The 12,347-nt window shown below is 42.1% G+C and overlaps 1 protein-coding gene across 1 annotated transcript in view; it reads left to right on the top strand.

Moving 5' to 3' along the window:
* Positions 1–12,347, top strand: part of LOC126203154 (U-scoloptoxin(16)-Er12a-like) — a 100,312-nt gene that overhangs the window by 70,231 nt on the left and 17,734 nt on the right. Inside the window, exon 3 of the mRNA XM_049937396.1 lies at positions 7,868–8,009. Within this exon, the coding sequence (XP_049793353.1) occupies positions 7,868–8,009 (142 nt within the window). The remainder of the gene's footprint in view (positions 1–7,867; positions 8,010–12,347) is intronic.

Genomic DNA, 12,347 nt, shown 5'->3' with positions numbered 1-12,347 from the left:
TTTCTCTGGGGCCCAGTTCTTGTAGGTATGGTTACAATGCAGGCCGGTGTCTCTGGGCCTATATGTACCTCAATCTATCTCCTTCCGATTTCAAGATGATTCTAAAACTGGCCTGTGAGAAATCGGTAGAAGATTGACGCCTTTTAGTCAGCCATAAATGTTAACATTAGACTAAGATTCAACTCATGATCATAAACTCTTTCTCTGGTTCCGAAATTTTCAGATGAAACCGAAGCTAATAACCATCCTGATAAGTAACAGCACCAACATTCTTCACTGAAAATAATAAAATTATTAAAATCCTCAAAAACAAAAGGTTTTATGGTTTTTGGTATTCCGGACAGATTCTTAAGAGTTGTCCTAACTTAGTAAGTACTGTTCTTAGTGATATATGTGATGCGTCATTAGAACAAGGAATTTTTCCAGACAGAAGTATATTATTGATCAATTTGTTTATAAGAAAGGTGACTAGAAACACGTGAATAATTATAGTCAAATTTCCTCACTGACTTTTTTTCCCAAAATATTTTAAAAATTAATGTACTCTAGAGTAGTCTCACATTTATGTAGGAATAATTTACTTATCACATTACAGTTTTGATTCCAGAAGGATTGCCCGACTGAAAATGCTATTTATACATTGTCATCAGACATGACAAACCTTAAATAATAAATTATCGCCAGATAGTGTTTTCTGTGATATTTCCAAGGCGTTTGATTGCTTACATCATTTTACTCTCTCAGAAAATCTTAAATTTTAGGAATTGATGGTTTTACAAACAACAAGTTTGACTCATATTAGCAAGCAGAATGTAAGAGGTTGTGCTGACTTATTCAAACAACGTTGGAAGAAGAGCAAAATTTTAATGAATGGGGAGAAATTACGAACGGAGTCCCACAGGATTAAGTTTGGATCCACTCCTATTCCTTATCTAAGTGAATGACCTTAACATTGATCAAGCTAAATTGGTACTTCTTTCAGCCGATACTAGTTTTATAATTAATCCCATTAGAGAAAAAGCAACAGTTAATCGTGCCAAAGACATTATCAAGGGGTTCTGCGGTATTGGACTCTTTACGGAGAGTCCATTTCCAGATAACCACTTAATAATTCTTTGAAAAACATCATTAACAATGTCTGCTGCTGCTTTCGCGGAATGGGAAAGAATTGTCTAGTGTGTCGCAGAAAGCTACATTGAGATACCAGAAGTGATAACAGTCAGGTTGGTATCCCACCGCTGTCCACGGCGTCTCCAGACATGTCTTCGGCCTGGAATGGCATTGACTGGAGTAGCATTTCCTTCGGGCATGAGCCTCGCTTTGAACTGAGCCTTGATGACCAGCGAGGACGTGTCTCGAGACGCCTCAGACAGTGTAGTGACTGGATACCGACCTGACTGTCGCCTACCATACCGTCCAGCAGCCAGCAGCGATGGTCTGACTCGCAATTTCTTTCCATATCAGGACCTCTTCAGTTGTCATCCGCACAGTGGTACGTCGACGACTTGCTATGTCCCGTTTTGTTGCCCTTCATGGCAAGCCATCCTGGGCTTACATTTCAGCAACATAATGCCTAGCCGCACATGGCAAAAGTTTCTACTGCTTGTCGTGCTTGTCAAACTCTGCCTTGGCCAGCAAGGTTGCCAAATCTCTCCCCCAAATTAAGAGCGTTTGAGCATTATGAGCAGGGCGCTCCAACTAGTTCGAGATTTTAATGCTCTAGCTCACCACTTGGACAGAATTTGGCACGAAATCCATCAGAACACGTCCAAGAAGTTTATCAATCAATTCCAAGCCGAATAACTTCTTGCATAAGGAACGGAGATAGACCAACACGTTATTGACTTGCTCTTTCTCTCTTTCCCATTCGAAATTGTAACCATTTGTTTGTCCGTACATGTTCATCGCTTTCCGTCCCATTCACATTGTTTCTTTATAGTGCGCTGTTGTTTTTATGTTAGAGTGTATGATCGAAAGTCAAAAAGTAAATAGCTTTTCTAAGAATAGGAGAATGAGGAAGCACCGATCAGTCAAGGAAACAAATGGCTCAGAATTTATCCATCTGAAATTTAAAATTTTTCTTGAAACGACAGATAAATATATTCTACTGCCTGTGGTCAATCCATTAGCACAGAATCTGCCAAACAAAATACCAGCATTCTCCTACCCATGGAACAATAACAATCTAATATTTATCCCATGTATTTTAATAATTTTGAAATTTAATTATTATATACATATATTTTATCCATTGTGTTAAAAATTCTTACAAATAATATAGCTTGAAATAATTTTAACCAGAAGAATGATATAAAAAATAGGCCTTGCGAGGAAATTAACTGAACAGCTACCAACGTGTTTAGCTTATTTGAGAGAGACAAATAAAAGTTTGAGTCTTTTTTTAAAATTAAAACTAAAGCTTAGGTCTGCTACTTCTTCAATCAAATGCCACAAAAATAGTAAAATAGTTTATAGCTGAATCAGCCCCACTGCAAAGAGGACGGTTCCAAAGCCCACTGCTTGTACACCTGTACCACTCTTTGCCATTTTGCTCAAATTCCCCGCAAACGAACCACATTTCTTAATCTTTATTGCTTGGGAACCAAACTTTGAATTGTGGTTGCGTTTCTAAGCTTTCATCGTCTTCGTTGATTTCTTTCGTTTTGCCTATTTCGGCCTACGTTCCTTAGGGGATTTCGTGTTTAATAGTTTGCACTCCAGTTTCTTTTTTCTTTTGAGAACTTCCAATTAAAATTTTTGATTGTTTTGTGTGTTTTCCTCTGGTTTCTTTGGTTTGTTTTGACCTTCTGAAGATGGTGTTGGGCTTAGCTCTCCAAATTCTGAAACAGATCTACGTTTTGATTGAGAAGTGATATCAAGAATTTCTTTGGGCTGTGTCATTGGAGCCATTTGGCCACTGGAAGGTGATTTGGATGGCCTACTTGCCAAACAGGATCCTGAATGCGCCGAGTCACTCGACTTCGTTTTGCTCGTAGGTGATGTGCTCACTGGCTCGTCACTCACTTACGGCTATTCCTGGAATTTCATCATGTTACAAGATGGCTTCAGCTGGTAAGTAATCTTCATCTGTGACTGTTTCTGGCTTCATAAGAAAAATACCTGTTTGTTTGAACCCAGGAACAGCATTTCTAATAGTGGTTAATATGGAATACGCAGTGTTAAACGCTCCAGCAGTATCATACAGGATTGTTTTCTGTAGGCATGTGGATCTGATACCACATTCACGTCGAAAGCCAGATTTCAAAGGTGAATACAATCAGACGTAGAGCGGCTGAAGCCGAAGAGACGATTGTGGTGGGATCAGAGCATAATTATACCGTTATCATAAGGCAAATCATATGACTGGAAGATGGCATGGGTACTATGATTGTCCAGAACCAAAAGCACTTTATTGTCTACGCTAGCCTTTGAGTGGTGAATGAAGTGCTTAAGCAGAGTAACGACTAAAGCTTGATTTGACCAACCATTACGGGAACAATCATAAAGCACAGATGGAGGGCCATCCTTTTGCAAATGTAGGGACGTTCTTTTTCGGGGGAATGTAAACATAGGCAGAATATTGTGCCCTCCTGCATTCATGCAAAAAATTACTGTTACCATTTTCCCTCGCTCCCATCTAACCACAGAGCCAACTCTTCTTTTCTTCTAGTGCCAATCACTTTTCCAGGTTCTTGGACAGTTGTCACTCCTGTCTCGTCCCTGTTAAAAATACTACCCAGTGTGAAAGCAGGTTTTGTCATCACAGCTCCCAAATTATCAAAAAATATTTTGCGTCCTGTCGGTTAAAGACTGTAAGACAGTATGATAATAAGGCCAGCTAAGCAGGAAATTTTGGAAAAATTGTTATGCACGTTGTTTGCCTCGGCATATGGAGTTAGTCCACAAAAAGTATTGTCCATCAACTTTACTCGTTCAGCCAAAGCTGTCTTCTGCTCTTGAGTAAAAACTACTTTTCGACCAAAAAGTTGACCTCTTGAAATTTCGTTAAATTTCCTGTCACGCAATTTTTTGAATGGAATGTTGAATTATTTACTCGATGCCCTTATGGAACGCCCTTAATTGATAAATACTATTGCCTGTTGCAGCTTTTCCTCAGTCCGTTCTCCCCTGCCAGCAGTCCTTTCAAGTGGTTCAAGTGGCTCTGAGCACTATGGGACTCAACTGCTGAGGTCATTAGTCCCCTAGAACTTAGAACTAGTTAAACCTAACTAACCTAAGGACATCACAAACATCCATGCCCGAGGCAGGATTCGAACCTGCGACCGTAGCGGTCTTGCGGTTCCAGACTGCAGCGCCTTTAACCGCACGGCCACTTCGGCCGGCTAGCAGTCCTTTTCCAAGTCCTGGGCATCATAAAGAGAATACACTTTCTTGCAATCTACTATAGTTAAAAGAAACACAGATATAAAAGGTCAATGCATTAGTATCTTTAAGTCTGTGAGGGGTTGTGACGATCACTCACTTGACCGGTGCTACCCAACATGTATACTACATAATTTCACAATCTAACATTACAACAAGATAATTTAAAAACGTAAACCTTGATCTCAAATGATATTGAAAATTTCACAAATACATCTGTACAATTAACTCATTAAAAATTCATGTGCAAACGTTATTTAAGTTGATTGAATGACTTGAAGAAATAAGAAGGAATTTGTTTGAAGAGCACTTGTGTACTTCACTGCGACAACAATGCGAAACTTGATTAGTGGCCGATTGTAGTTAGTGCAGTCTTCAACCGGGTAGAATGTAGCGCTCACCACACTTCTCTAGGACAGAATGTATTGACGTTAACAAACTAATCGCTGCCATCCGCTGATCGGTGCCACCCCATTGTCTCTAAGTATTCTTTCCTAAATCGCGTCATATTCTTCAGATCGATAAGCATCTTGTACTACACACTTTCTAAAGCAGCCTGTGATCTTCTTCAGGGTTCAAGCTACATCCACATCAAATTTTGTCGAAATCGGTTCAGCAGGTTAATCGTGAAAATGTGACAGAGTTAGTTTCGTATTTATAATACTAGTATCGATAAAACTTTAAATTACGATATCTTTTCTTTCGTTATCCGACTTTCATGAAATAAACTCTATACGGTACCCCAAGTTATGCTCAAATTACCTGTGAAAACACCATGAAAATTCGTCTATTACTTTTGGAGGTTAGCGTGTCCAAACAGACAGACGGACAAGGCGGTTTTTGTAAAACTTTAAATCACGATATCTATTTTTCCGGGATTCGATTTTGACGAGCTAAAGCCTGTATGGTGTCCTAAACTATGCTGAAGTCACCTGCAAGAATCTTGCTAGTAGTTTTGGAGAAGCGAGCTCAGACAGACACGACAACCTTACGATTTATTATTGGTACACATGTCTGAGGAACGTTCCCCCCCCCCCCCCCCCCCCACACACACACACATACAAAGGAAAAATCCTCAAACATACTCTCTCACTCTCTCTCTCTCACTCACTCTCTGTCTCTCTCTCACTCTCTCTCTCTCTCTCTCTGTCTCTCTCCCCCTTTTCACACACACACACAGAAAAGTAAAATAAAATAATAATAATAATAATGAAAAATAAAATCCTCAAACCTACACACTCGCCCCCCCCCTCTCTCTGTCTCTCTCTCTCATACACACACACACACATACACACACACACGCACAATGCACAGGACGCCTCTGAAAGATTCAGAACAACCACCAGAAACACCTTCAACTGTTTCAATGACAGTTCAATATACAGGGTGTCCCAGCTATCTTGTCCACCCAAAATATCTCTGGAACAATAACAGCTATTGGAAAACGACGTTCACCGGTATCAATGTAGGGCTGGGGCCCATGAATGTACATATTTGGAAACATTCTAAAACGAAAGCATATGTGTTTTTTAACACAAACTTATGTTTTTTTAAATGGACCTCCTATATTTTTTCTTCAGCAATCCATAGCATGGCTAAGCACATACACAATGGCGTTGATTGCATCGCAATATTCCCATTACATCCCGAGATATTAAGACGCGAAGTTGACGCTTGAAACACCCGACATGCTCTGCTAGCGCACGTCCTGAGGCTCAGGCGTGAACCCCATGCTGCCCGTAATCGCGGTGTGATTGACATGCGTAATCACACTTCCATACTTATCAAGAGGTCCGAAACGAATAATACGGTCTGCTGCGCGATTACGGGCAGCATGGGGTTCACGCCTGAGCCTCAGGACGTGCGCTAGCAGCGCATGTCGGGTGTTTCAAACGTTAAATTCGCGTCTCAATATCTCGGGATGTAATGGGAATATTGCGATGTAATCAACGCCATTGTGTATTTGCTTTGTCATGCTATGGATTTCTGAAGAAAAAATATAGGAGGTCCATTTAAAAAAACATAAGTTTGTGTTAAAAAACACATATGCCTTCGTTTTAGAATGTTTCCAAATATGTACATTCATGGGCCCCAGCCCTACATTGATACCCGTGAAAGTCGTTTTCCAATAGCTGTTATTGTTCCAGAGATATTTTGGGTGGACAAGATAGCTGGGACACCCTGTACAGTGCTTCACAATGAAGAAGATGAAAAAACAAAACATAAGTGAAACATACTGTAAATAGACACATACACACAACCTTCCACACAGAATTAATTAATTTCAGGCATAATCATAACAATTTTAAATCGTAATTTTGGCTTCAAAAATTTGTCTACTTTAAGGTGTATGTGGTTGCAGATGACAAACTGTGAAACAGAACAGTCACTGTAGAAACATAATACATCAGAAAAACCACACCATGTGGTAAAAAGGTATGAATTCATAATTTCATATGTTTCTTCAAACATCTGTAATCACGATTTAAAAACCAATATTTCAATATCTACATGTATACAAACAGTGAAGAACATTCTTTGTCTCTGACAGCCATAAAATAAAAGCCCACTGAAAATGCTGCAATTGCAGTGAAACATGTATGGATAAAAAACAAAATTGTGTTTTGCTAAAGGTGGACCCCTTCCAAAAACATATGTTTTGTTAAAAGAGCTTCAACCCAAAGATGATTATTTCCTGAAAGTTTCGTCATACCTTTTTGTTACACCCTATAGAGGGATAATGTAGATGCTTGTGGGGTTGCAGTTTTGACAAGAGCGCTATTCGGAAAGTAAGTTACGATCGGTCGCGAAATGGAAACCACTATGAAAATCAGAAATGTTTTATTTTCAACTGCTCTAGCCACACATTACAGCTACCTCCACATAGTTGCCGTTCCGACGTAGACATCTGTCGCAGCGTTGTGCAAACTTTCCCATATTCTCGTCATAGAAGGCAGCCGCCTGTACTTTCCGCCAATACTTTACGTTGGTCTTCATGTCGCTGAGTGTGCCAAAACGTTGGCTTCAAAGCCAGCAGTTCATGGCAGCAGAGATGAAACTCACGGCCAGCCTGTTACGGGCTGTGTTGTGGCTTCCCATCGAAAACGCTACAGGAGCGTCTTCATTGCCCTGCAGAGTTCCGCAGAAAATTGTCACGGAGAAGGAACCGCATGACATTGTATGGGATTCACGCCATCAGGCGATATCTCTCACCCTGTCCTCATACTTGGCGGGAAATGCTATTCCCTAGGCATCTTTACATGCTGACTGTGCTCTCATAACTTAAAAGGGCGTCGTGAAGCGATCTACGGGCATACTAGAGACACTGCCCAACACAGCTGTGCAGAGCTTCATCGGATTTTCAGTGGTTTCCATTTCGCGACCGATCGGAACTTACTTTCCGAACAACCCTCGTAGAGCTAGCTACTAGCGATGGATGGATGATATTTCCATGTCTTAAATGTGACAATGTTCTGTCCCACAGAGTACCCTGGCAAGTGCTACGACCAACGCCGCAACGAGGGCTACGCCGTGGGCCAGACGTGGCATCGCATCCGCGAGCCATGCTCGCAGTTCACCTGCGCCCAGGGCAAGACCAAGGGCAAGTACATCATCAAGGGCAAAGGGTAAGTGCGGGCGCCGAAGCCCGTCCAATAACGCGCAGCGGCAGTGCAACAACGTGCATAATTTCGGTCGGCTGTTGTGGCCGAGCGGTTCTAGGCGCTTCAGTCCGGAACCGCGCGACCGCTACGGTCGCAGGTTCGAATCCTGCCTCGGGCATGGATGTTGTGATGTCCTTAGGTTAGTTAGGTTTAAGTAGTTCTAAGTTCTAGGTGACTGATGACCTCACATGTTAAGTCCCATAGTGCTCAGAGCCATTCAGCATAATTACGGGAGGACACACGGTACGACGATGACTGCTGTTGACCGGTGTCTGTAATTATCCATATACAGGGTGTTTCAAAAATGACCGGTATATTTGAAACGGCAATAAAAACTAAACGAGCAGCGATAGAAATAATGTTTGGGACAACAGTACATTTTCAGGCGGACAAACTTTCGAAATTACAGTAGTTACAATTTTCAACAACAGATGGCGCTGCAAGTGATGTGAAAGATATAGAAGACAACGCAGTCTGTGGGTGCACCATTCTGTACGTCGTCTTTCTGCTGTAAGCGTGTGCTGTTCACAACGTGCAAGTGTGCTGTAGACAACATGGTTTATTCCTTAGAACAGAGGATTTTTCCGGTGTTGGAATTCCACCGCCTAGAACACAGTGTTGTTGCAACAAGACGAAGTTTTCAACGGAGGTTTAATGTAACCAAAGGACCGAAAAGCGATACAATAAAGCATCTGTTTGAAAAATTTCAACGGACTGGGAACGTGACGGATGAACGTGCTGGAAAGGTAGGGCGACCGCGTACGGCAACCACAGAGGGCAACGCGCAGCTAGTGCAGCAGGTGATCCAACAGCGGCCTCGGGTTTCCGTTCACCGTGTTGCAGCTGCGGTCCAAATGACGCCAACGTCCACGTATCGTCTCATGCGCCAGAGTTTACACCTCTATCCATACAAAATTCAAACGCGGCAACCCCTCAGCGCCGCTACCATTGCTGCACGAGAGACATTCGCTAACGATATAGTGCACAGGATTGATGACGGCGATATGCATGTGGGCAGCATTTGGTTTACTGACGAAGCTTATTTTTACCTGGACGGCTTCGTCAATAAACAGAACTGGCGCTTATGGGGAACCGAAAAGCCCCATGTTGCAGTCCCATCGTCCCTGCATCCTCAAAAAGTACTGGTCTGGGCCGCCATTTCTTCCAAAGGAATCATTGGCCCATTTTTCAGATCCGAAACGATTACTGCATCACGCTATCTGGACATTCTTCGTGAATTTGTGGCGGTACAAACTGCCTTAGACGACACTGCGAACACCTCGTGGTTTATGCAAGATGGTGCCCGGCCACATCGCACGGCCGACGTCTTTAATTTCCTGAGTGAATATTTCGATGATCGTGTGATTGCTTTGGGCTATCCGAAACATACAGGAGGCGGCGTGGATTGGCCTCCCTATTCGCCAGACATGAACCCCTGTGACTTCTTTCTGTGGGGACACTTGAAAGACCAGGTGTACCGCCAGAATCCAGAAACAATTGAACAGCTGAAGCAGTACATCTCATCTGCATATGAAGCCATTCCGCCAGACACGTTGTCAAAGATTTCAGGTAATTTCATTCAGAGACTACGCCATATTATTGCTACGCATGGTGGATATGTGGAAAATATCGTACTATAGAGTTTCCCAGACCGCAGCGCCATCTGTTGTTGAAAATTGTAACTACCGTAATTTCGAAAGTTTGTCTGCCTGAAAATGTACTGTTGTCCCAAGCATATTGCAACAAACGGTGTATTTCTATCGCTGCTCGTTTAGTTTTTATTGCCGTTTCAAATATACCGGTCATTTTTGAAACACCCTGTACTTGATACGCCGTGGCAAGTTCCACCAACAGCGTGCGTTCCTGTAAGTAACGAACGTCTACAGGGCTGGGGAAAGGACACACGGTGAAATAGTTCACACAAAACTCTGGTAAAACTGTTCTACTTAGAGCATAAATCACACGTGCAATAACTACTTTTTGTTCTGATACGCACAGTTCACGTTAGTTATGTAACACGCAAGTTCTTCTCACGAGGGAGCGCGTAACGGTCGCAACTCGAATGGATGTGGTCTCCACGACAAGACCACGATGGTTAAGCGAATATTCAGACACTCGTGAAACGTTCTCATTTTACATACAATTTCCTTTGCCTTAATCTTCCACAATTAAGGCATATACTATGTGTTCACGTCTACAGAAAACCGCCCCGACGCGGACGATTAATCCCCAAGACACGACAGACATCTTCTTCTTCTTTCTTGGCTCTACGGCTCATGATGAGCCTTGGCCTCTTCTACAATTTCCTTCCATTTCTCTCGGTCCTTTGCCAATATTCTCCAGTTTCTATCGCCCCTCTTCGTAAGATCTCCGATTACTCCATCTTCCCATATGGCTCTTGGTCGACCACGTCCTCTCTGCCCTCCTGGCATTCCTTGTAATATTCTTTTTGGTACTTCTGTGTCATTCATGCGAGCCCCATGTCCCGCCCACTTCAGTCTGGATGATTGCACTATCCTTCCGATGCGTTGCTTTTTGTATCTGATATACAACTCATGGTTGTATTTCCTTCTCCATCTTCCTCTTTCACAGATTGGGCCGATAATTCGTCTAAGTACCTTTCTTTCAAATGCATCCAGTGTTTCAATATCTTTAGTTAATGTCCAGGCTTTAGAGGCATATGTAAGCACTGGTCGTATAAGCGATTTATACATAGTTAATTTCGTGGTACGAGTGAGGAGCCTTGAGGATAGAAGTCTTCTAAGGGCAAAATAGGCACTGCTGGCTAGTATTAATCTCTGCTTAATTTCATAGGAGGTGTCATTTAGATGTGTAACTGTCGAGCCCAGGTACTTGAAATGTTCAACTCTCTCAACTGTATAATTGCCCACTGTTATTACATTTGGCACATTTTCTCTATGTGCTTTTCCAGCTGCCATATATTTTGTTTTTTGTTCATTAATAATTAACCCCATGTTCCTATTGGCCTGTTCGAGAGCTGTAAATGTCTTTTCCATTGCTTTTTGGGTTCGTGCTATTATATCTATGTCATCTGCGTAGGCCAGTATCTGCACTGATTTATAGAAGATCGTTCCCCTATTCAGAAGGTTTATGTTTCTCATCACCTCCTCCAGGGCGGCATTAAAGAGAAGGCATCATTCCTCCTATTCTTACACTACCTTGTGTTTCGCTCATTGTCATTCTCACCAGCCCTACCAACTTCCTAGAGATTACCAGTTCATCTAGAGCTTGATATATCTGTTATTTATGCTATCATAAGCTACTTTGAAATCTATAAAGAGGTGAGGCGTGCCAACTCTGTATTCGTTTGCTTTTTCCATGATTTGTCTTAAGGTGAATATTTGATTTATAGTTGACTTCCCAGGAAGGAATCCGCATTGGTACGGCCCCATCTCCCTCTGTATGATCGACAGTATTGTGTCAAATAGTATATTAGAGAATATTTTATATCCCAAATTAAGTAGTGTGATCCCTCTGTAACATATTAAAAAGTGTTTATATAAGTGCTCATGTACCTATTCCAGACGGATCACGTATCTGATATGTCAATATGACTTCAGTCAGCACGATTGCGACTGTTTCGAAGCGATTTTATTGTTCGTGTCGCACTGACTGTTAATGCCTCCGCTCGCGAGCACAGAAGATGATAACCCCGGGGCTGAGCGTCCATAAATCAAAACAAACACACACACACACACACACACACACACACGCACGCACACACACACGTGCGCGCGCGCACGCGCACACACACCGATTACATCGTCACACTAGTCACTTTTTAACGGTTTTTATGGGTGGCAGTCAGTGACATGACTGTATGCTGACAAACTACGATGTTAATCTATACTTAGCCGCGCGGGATTAGCCGAGCGGTCTGAGGCGCTGCAGTCATAGACTGTGCGACTAATCCCGGCGGAGGTTCGAGTCCTCCCTCGGGCATGGGTGTGTGTGTTTGTCCTTAGGATAATTTAGTGTGTAAGCTTAGGGACTGATGACCTTAGCAGTCAAGTCCCGTAAGATTTCACACACATTTTAATCTATACTTAAGCTCGATTTTTCGTCATACACAAACGTTTACACACACAAGACAGAATATGTATAAAAAATAAATTGACGGAAAAATGGCAACACCAAACAATAATTAATGAAGAGCAATAAAATTTCGGGAATACACTTGTCTGGATAATGTATTTAACTGATAAATTTTGCTAGATCATAGGTTAATGTAAGCTCGATATAAGCCATAACAAATGTGAAATACTAATGCATTAATAACCG

Source organism: Schistocerca nitens, chromosome 9 (genome assembly GCF_023898315.1).
Source record: "Schistocerca nitens isolate TAMUIC-IGC-003100 chromosome 9, iqSchNite1.1, whole genome shotgun sequence".
Taxonomy (NCBI): Eukaryota; Metazoa; Arthropoda; class Insecta; order Orthoptera; family Acrididae; genus Schistocerca; species Schistocerca nitens.
The sequence above is the reverse complement of the archived record's forward strand: the minus strand, read 5'-3'. Positions and strand labels throughout refer to the sequence as shown.